The sequence below is a fragment of the Topomyia yanbarensis genome, chromosome 3, assembly GCF_030247195.1.
Source record: "Topomyia yanbarensis strain Yona2022 chromosome 3, ASM3024719v1, whole genome shotgun sequence".
In the NCBI taxonomy this organism is placed as follows: domain Eukaryota; kingdom Metazoa; phylum Arthropoda; class Insecta; order Diptera; family Culicidae; genus Topomyia; species Topomyia yanbarensis.
In genome coordinates this window covers 211,634,754-211,656,591 of record NC_080672.1, presented here as the reverse complement: position 1 = coordinate 211,656,591, position 21,838 = coordinate 211,634,754, and the positions used below count along the sequence as shown (strand labels likewise).

Sequence of the window (21,838 nt, the reverse complement as noted above, 5' to 3'; positions counted from 1 at the left end):
GTCTCCAGTGTGGAGACTTTCGTACACCTTACAACAGCACCAATATGATTGTTTCCCATCCAACTGGCGTAGCGGATATAAAGGCGGTAGATTGTCAAGTTATATCATGTGACACATTTCAGACCAGGATCTAAATGTTGTATGGTCAAGGGGCACTATCATTTTTCAACGTCAACAGCCCCCCTCCCCCACGTACCCTCCTGTTCGGAAATGCAGCAACTACCAGTGGAATGTTGGATACCTAATTTTTTTTTTGGGCCACTAGCCTCCGTCACTAGGTCCCGTCGAGTCCAGTAGTGTCTGGGGCTTCCAGGTTACATGCATTCACCAGATGCGACCAGCTTATGTCGGCTTGGTTGTGTGCTGGTTTCATAACATCGAGGTCACTACCGAAATGATAGATTCTACGAGTGAATGCACTGGACCCAGTCTTTTGACAAGCATTTATGTGTGTATGTATGGATGTATGAGCGCGTATGAGGGAAATTTTGCGTGTTTATGTGTACCTGCAATTGACCTATTAACGAAATGCGTGAGGACAAATTAGACATGATGATAATACGGTAGTATTGTAAATGTTATATGCTGATTGGATACCGTCATCGGGGGTTACTTTACGCCAAAAATAGAACGTTTTGTACATCACACAAGAACTACGATCACGCAACTTCAAATTTGAAACTTTTTGATGTTTTACATATGGCAGAGCTACCTCAAAAGTCAGTGAAAAGAACTTTTGGAAAATCAAGATTGAACATGAAATATAAAGAACTAAAAATTGGTGTAAAGTCGCTCCCACAGGGGGGCTACATTACGCCAAAAAGTAAAAATCATGTTCTTGATTTATTGTTATGGATTATGCTCGTTATTTATGAGTGAATGCAAATGAATATTGTGCTCGTAAAACATAAAATGGTATGTTCAAGAACTGCGTACCATGCATCCAATAACCTTTTTTTGGAGAGTCAATAAGTCCTACAATGAAAAACATGGCGAGAAAAAACACTCTTGATGATATACTTTTTTATTGAGACTACCAACCTACCTAGACAACCTTGTTTTAGTATTTTTTTAAAGGTAGCTTTAATTGTGTTCCGCAGTGCAAAGGCTTTTCCAACAAAAACGCGTATGGTACTGTTATATTTAATGGTCAGGTCAGTTCAACCATCTTTAATGAGATATCCATTTCAAATGTACTGAGGACCTTTTTGTTTAGCAAGGTTTTAACCATAAGGTCATTCGCCTCAGTGCAGAACTATTTCCGCTAATTTTTCTGTCATTCCACAACAAATTGCTTCAATACACATACTTTAAATACGTCTAGAAACCAAAGCGTTTTTATATGTTTGCACCATTGCATTTACACACTTGCAAATTATCAATTTGAAACAGTCAAACTAGTACGCTAATGAAAATCTGCTTTGAATTAGAATCAAATCCGAAAATAAGAATAAATTTTAGATCAAATATACAGATTGTGCAGACTTATGTAAAGCTTGGCGTAAAGTAGCCCCAATTTTAGATAAATACAAATAATTGCATTACATTGCCAGGTTAATTTCACGTAATCTGTATCCTCTTATCTAATAATTTGATTAGTATATCACACTTTCCCAAGAGAATTTAAGTTGCAATGCTTTTTGCGTATATTTTATATTTCAGTCTCATCACCTACTACGATTACTTGCAAGCAGTTTTTTAAACCTATATCCATTTTTACGTTTGTGTTGAACCAGCGAATAATACTATATTTTACTTTTAATTTGAACTAGAAGCTCAAGTATCATTCTTTAATTTTGGCGTAAAGTAGCCCCGTGGCGTAAAGTAACCCCCGATGACGGTACCCAGTGCGCCAAAACGCAGGCCAATCCTGCTCTACCACAGTGGATTGCATTTGTCATTGCTCTATCAAGCCATTAGAGCGAAAGAGAGAATCATTCGAGTGTGCGTTTCTGGTGGTCAAATTGATTGTTTCTCTCGCTTTTACACTTTCCAATTCGTTGATTGACGTCCTTGAGTTGCGTTTAGTTCAGTTTTACTCGTGATCGCGCGTGCATGTGTGGTGTCGACTGTCGCGAAATAGGAAAAAATTCCTGGAAAACCATACGGTTTCATGTTTTACCTTTATTAGAATAGAAATGATTTCTTGTCGGAAGCAGTTTCTCCGACTGATACGGACCCGGAGAACGCAAGTTTCGGTGAATCTGGATGGATTTGTGCACAGGTAAAAAAATATAGGGAAAGTTTTTACATCTCCTAAGTTGTCCCTTATTTTTTGTTGGACACGCGTCACGGTTTAAATACTCAGCTGACAGTAACCGTTCATGTGTTTTGCCGTGTACTGCTTAGAAATTGCAAAAAAAAATCCTAGAAATAGTACATTTTATATTTTTCTTTTGTTTTAAATTCAGTACGGATTTTCTGTCGAAAGCAGTTTCCACGGCGGACACGACTGTATTGCATTGCAACGCCGGTTCCGGCAAATCTGGCAGGATTTGTGCAAAACACCAACAAGGGGTCTGCACAGGTAAGAGTTTTGAAATTAATTTAGGACATGTTTTTACATGAAATTGCACGAGTCCTTTATTTTCTTATTAAACACGAGCCGTGGTTTCGATACTCGTACTGACAGAAACCTTTCATTTCTACCTATTTGCTTGTGTGAAAAATAGAGTACCATTTATCCGATCCGTCATCGGTACCGGAACGTCAAAATTAGTTGCATCTCAGTCGAACACATTCCGGAACCGATTTGTAATTCTGAATGGATTCCAGATCAAATGCGACTCAACCGGTTGTTACATTTGAGCTGGAATCAATTCAGTGTTCCGAATGGTTTGACCGGGATGATGTCCCTATAAAGAAGTTCACACACAGTATCAACGGCAAGGAGAGTGTTAACGTACGGAAGGCGTGAATGTACATGCGAATACATTTAACTTAAGGACGATTCAGACGATACATCAGCTTCCGTCAACGTCGGCGGAACGTCGCCGTTCCGTCACGATAAGCTCGCAGTCACGCATTTCTCGTGTGCACGTTCACACGTACCGTACGTCAAAACGTTTCGTGCCGTTGATGTTGTGCGTGAATGCCTCCATATAATTGCATGTAACTAATCTCAACGTTCCGTACCGGTGACGGAAGCCTGATGTATCGTGTGAATCGTACTTTATCCGAACAGAACGGTGACGTGACGTTGACCTTCGGTTTCGTCAACGTTGATATTCTGTTTGAACTAAAAGCGACAAGTCTGGGCCCTTTATCAGTCGCGTCACCGAGTTAAGTACGATTCACACCATACATCAGGCTTCCGTCACCGTAACGGAACATCAAGATTAGTTACATGCAGTTAAATGGAAGCATTCACACACAACATCAACGGAACGGAACGTTTTGACGTACGGCACGTGTGAACGGGCACAAGAGAAAAGTGGTGACGTTCCGTTGACTTTGCGGAAGCTGATGAATCGTCTGAATCGTCCTTTACTAGAACAAAATATCCTTCAAGTCACTAATGTCGTTTTTGGGTGAAGTGAAACCGAGTCAGGTTCTACCCCAACTGGTGTCAAAATATATAAACTGATTTAAAATTTAGTATTTTAGAATTTTAGACTTTTAAAATTTTAGAATTTTAGAATTTTAAAATTTTAGAATTTTAGAATTTTAGAATTTTAGAATTTTAGAATTTTAGAATTTTAGAATTTTAGAATTTTAGAATTTTAGAATTTTAGAATTTTAGAATTTTAGAATTTTAGAATTTTAGAATTTTAGAATTTTAGAATTTTAGAATTTTAGAATTTTAGAATTTTAGAATTTTAGAATTTTAGAATTTTAGAATTTTAGAATTTTAGAATTTTAGAATTTTAGAATTTTAGAATTTTAGAATTTTAGAATTTTAGAATTTTAGAATTTTAGAATTTTAGAATTTTAGAATTTTAGAATTTTAGAATTTTAGAATTTTAGAATTTTAGAATTTTAGAATTTTAGAATTTTAGAATTTTAGAATTTTAGAATTTTAGAATTTTAGAATTTTAGAATTTTAGAATTTTAGAATTTTAGAATTTTAGAATTTTAGAATTTTAGAATTTTAGAATTTTAGAATTTTAGAATTTTAGAATTTTAGAATTTTAGAATTTTAGAATTTTAGAATTTTAGAATTTTAGAATTTTAGAATTTTAGAATTTTAGAATTTTAGAATTTTAGAATTTTAGAATTTTAGAATTTTAGAATTTTAGAATTTTAGAATTTTAGAATTTTAGAATTTTAGAATTTTAGAATTTTAGAATTTTAGAATTTTAGAATTTTAGAATTTTAGAATTTTAGAATTTTAGAATTTTAGAATTTTAGAATTTTAGAATTTTAGAATTTTAGAATTTTAGAATTTTAGAATTTTAGAATTTTAGAATTTTAGAATTTTAGAATTTTAGAATTTTAGAATTTTAGAATTTTAGAATTTTAGAATTTTAGAATTTTAGAATTTTAGAATTTTAGAATTTTAGAATTTTAGAATTTTAGAATTTTAGAATTTTAGAATTTTAGAATTTTAGAATTTTAGAATTTTAGAATTTTAGAATTTTAGAATTTTAGAATTTTAGAATTTTAGAATTTTAGAATTTTAGAATTTTAGAATTTTAGAATTTTAGAATTTTAGAATTTTAGAATTTTAGAATTTTAGAATTTTAGAATTTTAGAATTTTAGAATTTTAGAATTTTAGAATTTTAGAATTTTAGAATTTTAGAATTTTAGAATTTTAGAATTTTAGAATTTTAGAATTTTAGAATTTTAGAATTTTAGAATTTTAGAATTTTAGAATTTTAGAATTTTAGAATTTTAGAATTTTAGAATTTTAGAATTTTAGAATTTTAGAATTTTAGAATTTTAGAATTTTAGAATTTTAGAATTTTAGAATTTTAGAATTTTAGAATTTTAGAATTTTAGAATTTTAGAATTTTAGAATTTTAGAATTTTAGAATTTTAGAATTTTAGAATTTTAGAATTTTAGAATTTTAGAATTTTAGAATTTTAGAATTTTAGAATTTTAGAATTTTAGAATTTTAGAATTTTAGAATTTTAGAATTTTAGAATTTTAGAATTTTAGAATTTTAGAATTTTAGAATTTTAGAATTTTAGAATTTTAGAATTTTAGAATTTTAGAATTTTAGAATTTTAGAATTTTAGAATTTTAGAATTTTAGAATTTTAGAATTTTAGAATTTTAGAATTTTAGAATTTTAGAATTTTAGAATTTTAGAATTTTAGAATTTTAGAATTTTAGAATTTTAGAATTTTAGAATTTTAGAATTTTAGAATTTTAGAATTTTAGAATTTTAGAATTTTAGAATTTTAGAATTTTAGAATTTTAGAATTTTAGAATTTTAGAATTTTAGAATTTTAGAATTTTAGAATTTTAGAATTTTAGAATTTTAGAATTTTAGAATTTTAGAATTTTAGAATTTTAGAATTTTAGAATTTTAGAATTTTAGAATTTTAGAATTTTAGAATTTTAGAATTTTAGAATTTTAGAATTTTAGAATTTTAGAATTTTAGAATTTTAGAATTTTAGAATTTTAGAATTTTAGAATTTTAGAATTTTAGAATTTTAGAATTTTAGAATTTTAGAATTTTAGAATTTTAGAATTTTAGAATTTTAGAATTTTAGAATTTTAGAATTTTAGAATTTTAGAATTTTAGAATTTTAGAATTTTAGAATTTTAGAATTTTAGAATTTTAGAATTTTAGAATTTTAGAATTTTAGAATTTTAGAATTTTAGAATTTTAGAATTTTAGAATTTTAGAATATTAGAATTTTAGAATTTTAGAATCTTAGAATTTCAGAATTTTAGAATTTTAGAATATTAGAATATTAGAATATTAGAATATTAGAATATTAGAATATTAGAATTTTAGAATCTTAGAATTTTAGAATTTCAGATTTAGAATTTTAGAATTTAGAATTTTAGAATTTTAGAATTTTAGAATTTTAGAATTTTAGAATTTAGAATTTTAGAATTTTAGAATTTTAGAATTTTAGAATTTTAGAATTTAGAATTTTAGAATTTTAGAATTTTAGAATTTTAGAATTTTAGAATTTTAGAATTTTAGAATTTTAGAATTTTAGAATTTTAGAATTTTAGAATTTTAGAATTTAGAATTTTAGAATTTTAGAATTTTAGAATTTTAGAATTTTAGAATTTTAGAATTTTAGAATTTTAGAATTTTAGAATTTTAGAATTTTAGAATTTTAGAATTTTAGAATTTTAGAATTTTAGAATTTTAGAATTTTAGAATTTTAGAATTTTAGAATTTAGAATTTTAGAATTTTAGAATTTTAGAATTTTAGAATTTTAGAATTTTAGAATTTTAGAATTTTAGAATTTTAGAATTTTAGAATTTTAGAATTTTAGAATTTTAGAATTTTAGAATTTTAGAATTTTAGAATTTTAGAATTTTAGAATTTTAGAATTTTAGAATTTTAGAATTTTAGAATTTTAGAATTTTAGAATTTTAGAATTTAGAATTTTAGAATTTTAGAATTTTAGAATTTTAGAATTTTAGAATTTTAGAATTTTAGAATTTTAGAATTTTAGGAATTTTAGATTTTAGAATTTTAGAATTTTAGAATTTTAGAATTTTAGAATTTTAGAATTTTAGAATTTTAGAATTTTAGAATTTTAGAATTTTAGAATTTTAGAATTTTAGAATTTTAGAATTTTAGAATTTTAGAATTTTAGAATTTGAGAATTTTAGAATTTTAGAATTTTAGAATTTTAGAATTTTAGAATTTTAGAATTTTAGAATTTTAGAATTTTAGAATTTTAGAATTTTAGAATTTTAGAATTTTAGAATTTTAGAATTTTAGAATTTTAGAATTTTAGAATTTTAGAATTTTAGAATTTTAGAATTTTAGATTTTAGAATTTTAGAATTTTAGAATTTTAGAATTTTAGAATTTTAGAATTTTAGAATTTTAGAATTTTAGAATTTTAGAATTTTAGAATTTTAGAATTTCAGATTTTCAGATTTTAGAATTTTAGAATTTTAGAATTTTGGAATTTTGGAATTTTTAGAATTTTAGAATTTTAGAATTTTAGAATTTTAGAATTTTAGAATTTTAGAATATTAGAATTTTAGAATTTTAGAATTTTAGAATTTTAGAATTTTAGAATTTTAGAATTTTAGAATTTTAGAATTTTAGAATTTTAGAATTTTAGAATTTTAGAATTTTAGAATTTTAGAATTTTAGAATTTTAGAATTTTAGAATTTTAGAATTTTAGAATTTTAGAATTTTAGAATTTTAGAATTTTAGAATTTTAGAATATTAGAATTTTAGAATTTTAGAATTTTAGAATTTTAGAATTTTAGAATTTTAGAATTTTAGAATATTAGAATTTTAGAATTTTAGAATTTTAGAATTTTAGAATTTAGAATTTTAGAATTTTAGAATTTTAGAATTTTAGAATTTTAGAATTTTAGAATTTTAGAATTTTAGAATTTTAGAATTCTAGAATTTTAGAATTTTAGAATTTTAGAATTTTAGAATTTTAGAATTTTAGAATTTTAGAATTTTAGAATTTTAGAATTTTAGAATTTTAGAATTTTAGAATTTTAGAATTTTAGAATTTTAGAATTTTAGGAATTTTAGAATTTTAGAATTTTAGAATTTTAGAATTTTAGAATTTAGAATTTTAGAATTTTAGAATTTTAGAATTTTAGAATTTTAGAATTTTAGAATTTTAGAATTTTAGAATTTTAGAATTTTAGAATTTTAGAATTTAGAATTTTAGAATTTTAGAATTTTAGAATTTTAGAATTTTAGAATGTTAGAATTTTAGAATTTTAGAATTTTAGAATTTTAGAATTTTAGAATTTTAGAATTTTAGAATTTTAGAATTTTAGAATTTTAGAATTTTAGAATTTTAGAATTTTAGAATTTTAGAATTTTAGAATCTTAGAATTTTAGAATTTTAGAATTTTAGAATTTTAGAATTTTAGAATTTTAGAATTTAGAATTTTAGAATTTTAGAATTTTAGAATTTTAGAATTTTAGAATTTTAGAATTTTAGAATTTTAGAATTTTAGAATTTTAGAATTTTAGAATTTCAGAATTTTAGAATTTTAGAATTTTAGAATTTTAGAATTTAGAATTTTAGAATTTTAGAATTTTAGAATTTTAGAATTTTAGAATTTTAGAATTTTAGAATTTTAGAATTTTAGAATTTTAGAATTTTAGAATTTTAGAATTTTAGAATTTTAGAATTTTAGAATTTTAGAATTTTAGAATTTTAGAATTTAGAATTTTAGAATTTTAGAATTTTAGAATTTTAGAATTTAGAATTTTAGAATTTTAGAATTTTAGAATTTTAGAATTTTAGAATTTTAGAATTTTAGAATTTTAGAATTTAGAATTTTAGAATTTTAGAATTTTAGAATTTTAGAATTTTAGAATTTTAGAATTTTAGAATTTTAGAATTTTAGAATTTTAGAATTTTAGAATTTTAGAATTTTAGAATTTTAGAATTTAGAATTTTAGAATTTTAGAATTTTAGAATTTTAGAATTTTAGAATTTAGAATTTTAGAATTTTAGAATTTTAGAATTTTAGAATTTTAGAATTTTAGAATTTTAGAATTTAGAATTTTAGAATCTTAGAATTTTAGAATCTTAGAATTTTAGAATTTTAGAATTTTAGAATTTTAGAATTTTAGAATTTTAGAATTTTAGAATTTTAGAATTTTAGAATTTTAGAATTTAGAATCTTAGAATTTTAGAATTTTAGAATTTTAGAATTTTAGAATTTTAGAATTTTAGAATTTTAGAATTTTAGAATTTAGAATTTTAGAATTTTAGAATTTTAGAATTTTAGAATTTTAGAATTTTAGAATTTTAGAATTTTAGAATTTTAGAATTTTAGAATTTTAGAATTTTAGAATTTTAGAATTTTAGAATTTTAGAATTTTAGAATTTTAGAATTTTAGAATTTTAGAATTTTAGAATTTTAGAATTTTAGAATTTTAGAATTTAGAATTTTAGAATTTTAGAACTTTAGAACTTTAGAATTTTAGAATTTAGAATTTTAGAATTTTAGAATTTTAGAACTTTAGAATTTTAGAATTTTAGAATTTTAGAATTTTAGAATTTTAGAATTTTAGAATTTTAGAATTTTCAGAATTTTAGAATTTTAGAATTTTAGAATTTTAGAATTTTAGAATTTTAGAATTTTAGAATTTTAGAATTTTAGTATTTTAGTATTTTAGAATTTTAGAATTTTAGAATTTTAGAATTTTAGAATTTTAGAATTTTAGAATTTTAGAATTTTAGAATTTAGAATTTTAGAATTTTAGAATTTTAGAATTTTAGAATTTAGAATTTTAGAATTTTAGAATTTTAGAATTTAGAATTTTAGAATTTTAGAATTTTAGAATTTTAGAATTTTAGAATTTTAGAATTTTAGAATTTTAGAATTTTAGAATTTTAGAATTTTAGAATTTAGAATTTTAGAATTTAGAATTTTAGAATTTTAGAATTTTAGAATTTTAGAATTTAGAATTTTAGAATTTAGAATTTTAGAATTTTAGAATTTTAGAATTTTAGAATTTTAGAATTTTAGAATTTAGAATTTTAGTATTTTAGAATTTTAGAATTTTAGAATTTTAGAATTTTAGAATTTTAGAATTTTAGAATTTTAGAATTTTAGAATTTTAGAATTTTAGAACTTTAGAATTTTAGAATTTTAGAATTTAGAATTTAGAATTTAGAATTTTAGAATTTTAGAATTTTAGAATTTTAGAATTTTAGAATTTTAGAATTTTAGAATTTTAGAATTTTAGAATTTTAGAATTTTAGAATTTTAGAATTTTAGAATTTTAGAATTTTAGAATTTTAGAATTTAGAATTTTAGAATTTTAGTATTTTAGAATTTTAGAATTTTAGAATTTAGAATTTTAGAATTTTAGAATTTTAGAATTTTAGAATTTTAGAATTTTAGAATTTTAGAATTTAGAATTTTAGAATTTTAGAATTTTAGAATTTTAGAATTTTAGAATTTTAGAATTTTAGAATTTAGAATTTTAGAATTTTAGAATTTTAGAATTTTAGAATTTTAGAATTTTAGAATTTTAGAATTTTAGATTTTAGAATTTTAGAATTTTAGAATTTTAGAATTTTAGAATTTTAGAATTTTAGAATTTTAGAATTTTAGAGTTTTAGAATTTTAGAATTTTAGAATTTTAGAATTTTAGGATTTTAGAATTTTAGAATTTTAGAATTTTAGAATTTTAGAATTTTAGAATTTTAGAATTTTAGAATTTTAGAATTTTAGAATTTTAGAATTTTAGAATTTTAGAATTTTAGAATTTTAGAATTTTAGAATCTTAGAATCTTAGAATCTTAGAATCTTAGAATCTTAGAATCTTAGAATCTTAGAATCTTAGAATCTTAGAATCTTAGAATCTTAGAATCTTAGAATCTTAGAATCTTAGAATCTTAGAATCTTAGAATCTTAGAATCTTAGAATCTTAGAATCTTAGAATCTTAGAATCTTAGAATCTTAGAATCTTAGAATCTTAGAATCTTAGAATCTTAGAATCTTAGAATCTTAGAATCTTAGAATCTTAGAATCTTAGAATCTTAGAATCTTAGAATCTTAGAATCTTAGAATCTTAGAATCTTAGAATCTTAGAGTCTTAGAATCTTAGAATCTTAGAATCTTAGAATTTTAGAATTTTAGAATTTTTGGGATTTTAGGATTTTAGAATTTTAGTATATTAGAATTTTGGAATTGTAAAATTTTAGGATTTTAGAATTTTAGAATTTTTCAACTTGTTATTCTAATATTTCCATCGAATTATTGACTATAATATAGACAATAATTCGATGGAAATATTAGGATAATAAGTCGAAATTTACCCGGAATAATTCATAATTTCACGTACCCGCGGGGGTGAATTTCACCTACGGTTGAAAAATATTGTTTTAGCACTTATAACTTCACAAATGTGGTCTCAGGAGTGAACCTACAAACGCCCGTATTCGCGCGATTATTAATCGATTACGTCCGGAAGTCTCTAGTAGCATAGATCCAACGCCTTCAGGTGAACCAAACAAAAAAATGACGTTCACATCCACTAAACAACACGTCTCATGGCGTCAAAAAAACCGAATATATACACACGAATTCACATACACGCGACCAACACGTTAACATACAAATGCTTCAACCTTCGCGATAATCCACGCCACTTACACTCGCGTTCTCGCACGGAGCTATTCAAATAGGGTTGCTATGATTAATAATAAAATCCACTTGTTTTGAAGTCATGCTGCTTCTTCAGTTAATAACTTTTCTCAGCGAATTTTCACAAACTTACAATGTTCCACGAATGTGTTCAGTTGAAAAATACCTTTAGAAATATATAGTGCTCTCATGAATTCATTGATAAGGTGATTTTTTAAGGATTTTTTTTGAATTTTAACCGATTTTCCATACTAATTTCCATATAAACTTTGAAATTTTTGGAGGTTCCGTAGACAACCGATCGGTACCAAAATTTGCACAATTACTAAGGGCCAATAGAGCCTGGTGGAGCTAAAAGTCAAAAATTGAACCAATCTAAGGTCCATGCCTTCAATTGGACCAATTAAAAAAGAATCCTCTCATATCCACTAGACAACAAGTTCCATGGCGATATGACCGAGAACTCTAGTGATATGGGGTAACTCACTCTCTGTCAGAATGCACTCACTCCCTGTCAGAATGCACCGAAAACTAAATATCAGAATGGCGGTCCGTGTGACCATCCCAGAACACAAGCGAATATGTGAATGGAACCACAATTTTAAAATCGAATTTATACACGCGAGCACATTCCTCCCCAAGGTTGAGGGGTTTGACGCTATTGCAAACATCATCAAGCATATCGCGTGCGTTAGTGCTACAGAACCTTTGACAGCCAATTGCTTTAAAATTTACGCCTCGATAGTGGTGCATCGAGGCGACCGAGAGGGCTTAAGCGCCTTTTTTTATCGGTCGACTTCGTCATCGTGCATGGACTAATTAAATTAATTTAATATTTAAATTAATTTAATAAATATATAAGTAGAAACCTATTAGTTGTCGTTTTGTAATAATCGTAGTTTTTCGTACTAGTGTATAATTGCTATGTACTAGTCGTGTGTATGTGTTCGTCTTAGTATTTGTGACATTTGGGTCAGGGAATGGATGCGGAACTAGCATATAATACTTCTGGTATTCAATTTGTGCATTTGGTTCTATTCTTTCGAGGTTAGATTGGATAAATTAGGGTATAATGAATTTACCGACGCACGTGAATCATCCATTCCGGTCAGCACAGCATGATGAAAGTCTAACAAAATGCGATCGTCGTTAATGGTAAATATACAACATTTGCTGCATTTAGACGAGTTTGATTGCATGTTACATGTGTTTTCCTATTCTACTTCATTGGTCTCTTTCTTTTGTACTTGTATTAGTTTGCTTGTATCTTTTTTTTCTTTATTCGGGATGGTATGATTCCTTTTATTAGTATATACCTACTATACGCTTGCTATACTCATACAGGTACAAACGCTCGTGGCATTCGCGATAACACAAACTTGGTCACAAAGCAACCATGCAATTGCAATAATCCACACATAATTACACCCACGATTTCGCCAACATGAAAACATCCCGGTAGTTAAGTAAACGTAGCACCTTTAAACTTCCAAAGGCGGTCTCAGACATTAACCCACCACTCGCGCGATCATGAAACGGTCACGTCCGGAAGTCTTACCTCGGTCCTAGCAGTCTGGACTAATACCTTCAGTTGAACCAATGAAAAAGTGACGCTCATATTTACTAAACAACACGTTCCATGGTGACATGACCTGGAACTCCTGGGGAAACGGACTCTACTCTACAATCTGTACCATACACTAAAAATTAAGCATCAGATTCACGGTCCGCGCGCGATCAAACAAGAATACACGCTACATCATTATAAAATTAAAATTATACACGTGACAAACACGTTAATATGCAAATGCATGAGCCCTTCGCGACCATCCCCGCCACCTACACCCGCGATCTCGTAAACATGATAACATCCCGGTGATAAAGTGAATGTATCAGCTCCTATACATTTTCAAACGCGGGGTCAAGCGTAAACCTAAAAACTCCGCTCGCACGATCATGAATTGATCACTTTCGGATGTTTCTATCCTTGATATCAGCAGACTAGGTCCATGCCTTTAATTGACAATTAAAAAACTAAAACAGGTTTTCACCTAGATGCAATTGTGCCTTTCTCAATCATGAACACGAGAATTTTTGCGTTGTTTATGTTCATTAAAAGCTTACAAATGTACATATTACATTTTTATTATACACGATATGACAACTATATACAAAAAAAAAGAAATCATTATTCGAGTTCTAAAATTTTGCAAAAGAAAAAACAGCCACTGTAATATTGCATTGAAAAAAGGTGCGAAATCGGCAAAGTCCCAAAAAGTCGATTTTTATAAAAAAAAATTCGAGGTAACATGAAATTTCGACGTTTCATGCATTTTAAAGATGTTTGGCATCAAAAATACGAATTCGATTTCTGAAATTTCCCTTTGAAAAAATTTCGAGTTCCGGCTCATATGATATGTGACCGGACGATTTAATCTATATTTCCGGACCCATATAAGCGATCCATACGAAATTTTATATACATATGTGGGGATTATAGGGGAATATTATAGCTATCATTTGGGACAAAGTTCGTGAAAATCGGCCCAACCATTTCCGGGAAACTGATGTGAGTTCGTTAATTTTCAAATATTGCCGCTTTTCCCGGGCACTTCCGTAACCGTCTGGTGGTCAATGTAGTCAACGAAAGTTTGGTTGGCCGTCGGTGACCTAGAACTGCAAATTTAGGTTGTTTGAAAGACATTATAGCGAAATTTTTACCTTTTTTGCTTTCATCGGAATATCGGTTTGAATCGGAATTTGCTATGTGATCGCACGCCACAACCTGTAACTCCGGAACCGGAAGTCGGATCGTGATGAAATTAAATAGCCATTTACGAGGGCGCAACACCTTTCATTTGAGACTAAGTTTGGTTGAATCGGTTTAGCCGTCTCCGAGAAACCGATGTGACTGTTATTCTGAATTTGGATACTTCCGCCGGGGCTTCCAGAACCGATGATAGTGACCAATGTGGCCAAAGAGACTTTGAATGGCTGTTAATGACCTAATACTACAAATCGAAGCAGTTGTGGTCATATTTTGGAAAATGTTTTACCTTTATACATTCATTGCAGAGTTTATGCTTAAGCCCTTTGCGATTAATAACGCACACCTACGCCCGCGATCACGCAAACAACATAACGCCCCGGTAATAAGATGAACGTTTAAGCACTTACGAAGTTACAAACGTCCGTTGCGATTACGTCCGGAAACCATTACCCTCTGTCCTAATAACTTAGGTCAATACATTCAGTAGGACCAATCAAAAAATAACGCTCATATCCACTAGACAACACGTTCCACGGCGACATGTCCGGGAACTCTAGTGATATGGAAGACCTAACTTTCTTCTAGCATCTGAGCCGTACATCAAAAATAAAGTATTGGATTCACGGTCCGCGCGCGATCATTCAAGAACACATGCGAATGTGCGAAAGGCACACGGTTTTAAAAACAATTTATACACGCTAAGTTACATACAAACGCACACGCGATCGAACACGTTAACGTACAAATGCTCGAGTTCTTCGCGATGATACACGCGATCGCGAAGTCCCTACGCCCGACATACCTGAACCGTACAATGAATATCACATTCAGAATCACGGCTCGCTACAATTGGTCTAAAGCAGTGTTTTATTGGGCGCCATTGCCTGTCTCGTCTGCAAATTGTAGCATGTGATTTTGACGGGGAGCCCTTCCGAGAATCTAGCTCTACAGCTCCAGTAGGACAACTCTCGAAAAAAAAGAATTTATGCATGCAAGCACATGCGACAAATACATTAACATACGAACACTTACGCCCTTCGCGATAATATACGCACACCTACGTTCGCGATCGCGCAAACTTGATAATATCCCGGTAATAAGATGAACGTGTTAGTATTTATGAAGTTACAAACGCGAACACACAAACGGCCGTGTTCGCGCGAGCATGAATCGGTCTCGTCCGGAAATCTTTATCCTCCGTCCTAGCAACTTAGGGGCCGTTCATAAACGTGGACTCATAGGGTGGACGGGTGGTCTAGCAAAAATTAACGTTTGTCTACGAGGGTGGAGACGGGGGGTCTATTTGCAAAAATATGCGTAGATTTTGATTTTTTTTTTTGTAATTTTCGTATTACTAATGGGATTTAAAGCGAATTGGGTTCAACATACTAGTCGATTCAGCTAGATGTATTTATGCAGACACTTCAAAGCTAGTACACTATTGAAGTAACTTCTCTTTAGGCAACCACTCAACCCAGAACCCACGTAATTGGACAAAGCAACAACCTTTCTTGCGTATATTTAGATATAGTAAAATTCAAACTGATTAACTCCAGTGAACGCTTTGTTGTAGAATTCTAGGAATAACACAAAATGACAGTTCTAAAGACGATCTCCCAAAATTCCTCTCCGTAAAAGATTTTGACTGTAAAATCCTGCAGTCGTGAATTATCATCTCAGACACCACTAGCAGACACGCATGGACCATTAAATGTATGAACCAGTTAAAGTTCAAAAATGGTCAAAGTTAAGCATTAAAACCACCATGATAACAAGAAACGCCCGATTTTTGATTTTGAGGTAGTCTGATTTTTTAAATTTTTAATTTAATAATTTCGGTGACTCAAGCTGTGTAGTTAAACTTCTACAACAAAGCGTTCACTCGAGTTGATCAGTTTGAAATTTCTGACAATTGTCCTACTAAATGACGTATCTGAAAATATCTCGTTCGCCTCATTGTTAACCGGGACAGCACCCCACACAGCATGATCTGGTACTTTGTCAATCCGCTAGCAACCTGCCATCCCAAGTTTCATCTGCAAACTATGGTAGATCTGATAAGGCAACCTATAGGGTCGTGCAAGTCGCATGGGTTTGGATGTGTTATTGTCCTAAAAGGAAACAAACTAAAAAATGTTTTTTTCAATAGTTTCGGGCCAAAAAATTGAAAAAGGACTGAGATATTAACTCACGGTACTAATCTGCATCAGAATATGCCTTAACCCGCACACCCCTAAAGATCCCTATTCAGATTATCCCATTATCTTAGAAATATTGAAACTTGTTCCTGAAAATTGAAATTTTGCGTGCATGTTTAGTTAAATATTTCATTCTAGATAATACTTAACATCGACAGTATAATTTCAAATTGTTAGCTAAAGTTTATCAATTTTTACGCTCCACTAATGCTCAAAAAGTACTTGCTAGCTTAGCAATCATGCACTGTTGGTAAAAGTAGCATTTCAGCTAAACTTGAATTAGTTATAGCAATAGGTATATCTTTTGAAACATTCTTGTGTGACTTACTTAGAAAAGAAGTATTTCGCTATAAAAATATTTGAAAGCACTTTTAAATTCACACTTGTATTATATTACATACTACACGGTGTTCTTATAAGTCCAACTTATAGTATAGTGAAATTAAAACGGAAACCTTTCTCAAAACTGTAAGAAATTTATAAAATTCGACATACAAGTCTTGTATTTCGGAGAAAACTATTTTGATTTTATATTTCCTTAAATTGATACTCATTGATACACAAAAAACAAATGTCAAAAGCTTTATTCATCAATGTTTGTTTTTGTTCTTAATATTTGAAAAGCTTGAAAGAAATCTGAACGACTCAGGTTAAATTTTTATTTGACCGTATAATGTGCTTCTTGCTATTTTCATATTTTCCACAAATAAAAAAATCGGAAAGTCTACTTAGCCTTTAGAGGCGGAGGAGGTTGGCAAAAGTCTACTTATCTCTACTAGGGAGAGGGGGTGCTGGGTTCAAAAAATCTCAAATTTCGGTCTACGTGGGTCCCTTAACTTCCTACATTTAGTTGGACCAATCAAAAAATAATGCCCATACTCGACATGGATGAACCTCCAGTTTAAAAACCGGTTAAAATTAAATAATTCGTATGCAAGAGTATCCGTATACCGCGACGTTCAAGATAAAAAGTCGGCTAAAAAACTACTTTGTAAGAATCGGTTAATTTTTCCGGTTTTTATACTGAAGGTTATTTAATCCGACTCTTACAGAGGAGAACCTCAGTTCGATTTTTATGCTTGAAGTTTATATCAGAATTATACATTCAAAACATTTGAAGCAGGTTTTACGAAGCATGTTCTGTCCTTGCGATTTTATTTTGGGTCGCTCATATCCACTAGACAACACGTTCCATGGCGACACTAGTGAACTCTAGTGATATGGAAAAACTCACTTTCTTCTTGCATCTGAACCGTACACCAAAAATTACGTATCTGATTCACGGTCCGCGATCATCCAAGAACACATGCGAATATGCGAAAGGCACACGGTCATAAAATATAATTTATACACGCGAAGTTACATACACGTTAACATACGCGACATAGAAACTCACACGCGATCGAAAACGTTAATGTACAAACGCCTAAACCCTTCACTATGATACACGCAATCGCGAACTCCCTACGTCCGCACATATCTGAACCGTAAAATGAATATCACATTCAGAATCACGACCCACTGCAATTGGCCTTAAGCAGTTTAGTGGGTAACATCTCCCGTCTCGTTTTCAATTGTATTGTTAGGAGTCCTGTCGAGACCCTAGCTCTACTGCTCCAGTAGGACAACTCTCGAGAAAAATGTACTCTGGGTTTTAACTGGAGTGTGCGGCGAAGGGTTACTCCCCCACATATCGCACAACCATGTCCTAACCCCAACTCGTTAAACCCCCTCAGATCCCTCTCCACCAGTCCCATCAGACTACCACCCCATCAGACCCCGATAATCTAGGTCAATCCAATCTGATCCCTTAGATAAACAGCCAAAACAGTGTACCGTATTATTCGTATAATCTATTCAAATTTATTCACAGATTCGTTTTTTTCAGGTGTTGAACGTGATCATGGAGTTCGGTAATTTATTTGTTTTCGTGACACTTATTCAGGACTTTTTTTGGTAGAATTGTTTACACCTGATTTCCATGATAGTCCACCCTGGACACTAATCCAGACACATTAACCTGCCCAGAAACCAGTGTCATGCAAACTCGTTCGGGTCCAAATGCTTTCCGAGTTTCAAAGTTTTGCGATCGTCTAAATATTTCAAATTAATGGTAACGATAAACTTTGTCGGATAGAAAAACTTTCAGTATAGTAATAGTCTGTATCACCTGGCAATCTGACTTCCTTGAATAGCACAAACCGTTGTCATTTTATATCCTTGCATTATGGAAATTGTGCAAAACTCGGCAGGATACGACCAGCACCGAGCTATATGACAATTGGTAGTGGTCGAAAAATGCAAGTGTTACTCCGGAGCTCCTATTGAACCACTAATAATCTAATCGTTGTACAATTATTTCGTGGTTAATTTGTGTGGTTTGTTTACATTTCTGATTCCTGGATCCCCAATTACCAAACTTTTTTTTCTTTCCAGGAAATGAACCACTACGGCAGCCGATACACGTCGTTCGCCTTTGCTAGTGGAGGGATCGCTGGCAGAGGCGGTGCCCGAGGGGAACTGAGCAGTGGAAATTTGAGCAGAAAGCTGAGTAGTCCGATGGCAGAGTCGACACAGCTGGACAGCAGCGGTATTCGGGGGAATCTTTACGACAGTCCGGTACGACAGGTTGGAGTTAGGAAAAGAAGCCTACCTCTCCGTTGCAAAATAGCAGGACAAATTTTAGAAGCAGCTGAACGGCGTCCGGGTCCAGTATGGATCGATTGATTGATCCTAAGTGAGTTGGCAAGTTTACACGTCCTTTATAGGTTCCAATTCAAGTTTAATTTTGCAGGATTTACGCGGATGTTCAGAGCCGAGGATTGGTTAACCGGTTGGTAAAGTACCACGATGAAACGCAATCGCCGTTAAATAAGAGTCAATCGATGACTAGCCTGTACTCGAAGCCGGGTCAATTTCCTGTGTGGTGGAGGAGAAACAATTCTTCGATAGCTACCATTGGTTCGGAGTTTCCCGTCAGAGAAGTCCGTGTTTCAGGCTGACACAAGGTGGAACATTTTACGGGAGGGATCGTTGCTCATTCCGGCGGAACCTCATCTGAAGATGGTCCAAACACATAGACACGAGGATGAGATTGATGCGGAAAATAGTGTGATTGCGCCTTCAACAGAACTGGATGCCGATTGGATTAAGAAACAATGTAAGGAGGTTGATTCAGGCGAAGCTGGTACGAAGCAAGCTCGGGAAATTACATACACGGCTTCGCCCCCGTGTCGAGGGTCGGCGAATCAGCAGCTGCAGACGAAGAAATTATGTAGTAAAAATAATATCTCAAGTTCACTTAGCTCGAGCCTAGTGATGAACACTCCGAAAGTGGAACACGTAGCGCACCGACCGGCACGATTAAATGTGGATGTCTTTCTCGACGCCGGCAACATTGAATGCGACGGTTCCAGTTAGCATGATTGAATCGAGCAAGCCGGCAAAATTAAGTAGGATTGATTCCGCTCCTTTGCCACAGATTACGAGAATTTTTCCGGAGTTTCAACTGCCTCTGATGAAATATCCGCCACTAAAACTAACGTTTAACAAGAAATATAACGTCCATGACATGACGAAACGGTGGTTCGACCCCCGTCCACAGACAGTGAAGGATGATGATGATAAAGTAGGCGGACGAATCAGTTTCATTAAGCCAAAGGATAAATCGCCTATTATGAGCAATGCCAAGGTTGTCCTGAAGAGGTTCGAGCGCTCGAAATCATCGTTGATTCTGAGCTGCTTGAGTGATGATTTTGATGAAGACGAGGAATCGCCTATAGTTAGGCCATCGCAGGGTTCATTTTATACGATAGACACCACGGATGCACCACCGAAGGTTGAAGAGAAGAAACGGCTTCCGTCCCGATAATGAGCGGTATTTCAGCAATAGTTAATAGCCCGATCAAGGATCCTGGCCTAGGTAAAATTGATCCATCGAAACCGGTGGAAAATGTAAAAACGATAGAGCAACCGAAGTAACCCACGGGATTTGCTTTCGGAAGTACAACTGCTACCGTCAGCTAGGCTCCGGTTACAGCACATCAAACCGATACATAATTTGCATTTGGGACGCCCACTTAACCGGTTACTGCTAAAATCAAATCATCGGAAATACCACGTATCGTTTTCCTGTGCTTGGATTTCGATACGTACGGAATCGGACGGTATTTATCGCCGATACCATTTTATCGGGAAATAATGCGATTCGAGGTATTAATCACACGCCTACATCAAAAAATTATATACTTTGCAACTAATATTTTAAAAAGCCTGACGCTTATAAAAAATTTGAATCAAAAATATATTGCTGTTTTTGTTTTTATTTGAAAAAAGAAAACCCAAACGTTTAAAATAAGAAGAAGAAAACGAAAATAATGAGCACGACGATCGCCCGATTTTCTATAGTTCTACATCGGGCTCACGTCGGTCCGATTACGTCGATGCGTTTGGCATATTTGAAGGTTGACGCGGTTCATGCAAATGGTGCAAAATTGCAGGATATAAACCCGATATCCTGCTCTGATCGGCCCGTTATCGGGCTTAGTCGGCCCGATCATCGGCCTGATAATCGGGCCGATTGAGCTCTACAAAATTTACTGGGTATGCATACAGTTTGTTGGCCGTTAGTGTGTTTGAGTTCATCAAATATGACCACTTCTTCATCTCTGAACCCGTCGAAGCCAGATAGCGGTAGCGAGTCATCAGAGTATCACTCACTGAGTAGTCGGGTTTGACCAATGTCGTATTTACAAGTATGGCAAAGAGAGCACTTTGGTATTCGTAAGATGAATCTTACATGAGTGGTGTGAGTGATCACAGAATAAATCGACTTGCTTTCGTCATACCGTTCGTTCCGCTCCCATTGAATCGTGTAAACACTATGACGTCGACCCGTTGTGCTTCTGGATTGTTTACATATTTTTGGGTGCCAATATTAGCAAACCGTGGGTTCTGCCACACCTATATATACCTCATTGGGGTTTCACGTCCATTTGACACATTGATGTACAATACCGATAAAAAAAGAAAATTCTGAAGAGTCTAAAGTATTCGTTTCAGTGCAGTGATTATGCCAAATAACTATTATGCCAAATGGCCTTTATGCCAAATGACTTTTATGCCAAATGGCCATTATGCCAAATGACCGTTATGCCAAAGGACTTTATGCCAAATGACTTTTATGCCAAATGGGGTATAATCGGTGCCGATTCCATTAAGGTTTTATCCAAGACTTTAGCATAAAGCACCCTTACCCTTACCCAACGGGAGTGCCAATCGGACATTAGGATCGACACCAGTAAGATCCTAATTACAGCATACTGGCGGCAGAACACGGATGTGAATAAGGATTTCATCGAAATTATCTACGGACCGACAGCCACGCCATTCCACTACCCTAGTAAGGATGGGTGACACTTCCCTGAAACGGCGAGTGGGCTAATGGTACCGGCTGCCCCCCGTCCCAGTGAAACTTTGGTAGGTCTCCAAGTACGTTCGAAACCCGCCACCTTAGCTGGTGCAAGTAGGCTCAGTTGAAGGCTCCTTACTAGCGCCGATCCGGCTCTGAACGCGGTACCCCATGAAGGACCGCGTCAACCCATGCATGCGACCTCATTGCTCGCAAAGGTAACCA

The 21,838-nt window shown here is 31.6% G+C and overlaps 1 protein-coding gene across 3 annotated transcripts; it reads left to right on the top strand.

Annotated features, from left to right (window-relative positions):
* Positions 1-1,849: 1,849 nt before the first annotated feature.
* On the top strand, positions 1,850-20,473 carry LOC131690138 (uncharacterized). 3 transcript variants are annotated; one of them, XR_009305517.1, is made up of 5 exons: positions 1,850-2,224; positions 2,412-2,527; positions 18,092-18,581; positions 18,640-18,940; positions 18,998-20,473. XR_009305517.1 is itself a non-coding variant. In XM_058975680.1 (4 exons), the coding sequence occupies exons 1-3, from the start codon at positions 2,209-2,211 to the stop codon at positions 18,928-18,930; spliced, it is 423 nt and encodes a 140-aa protein (XP_058831663.1). In that variant the 5' UTR covers positions 1,850-2,208; the 3' UTR covers positions 18,931-18,940; positions 18,998-20,473. The 3 variants fall into 3 exon arrangements, 1 of the variants encoding a protein (XP_058831663.1); XM_058975680.1 differs by lacking the exon at positions 18,092-18,581; XR_009305518.1 differs by lacking the exons at positions 1,850-2,224; positions 2,412-2,527 and adding an exon at positions 11,306-12,390.
* The last annotated feature ends 1,365 nt before the right edge of the window (positions 20,474-21,838 follow it).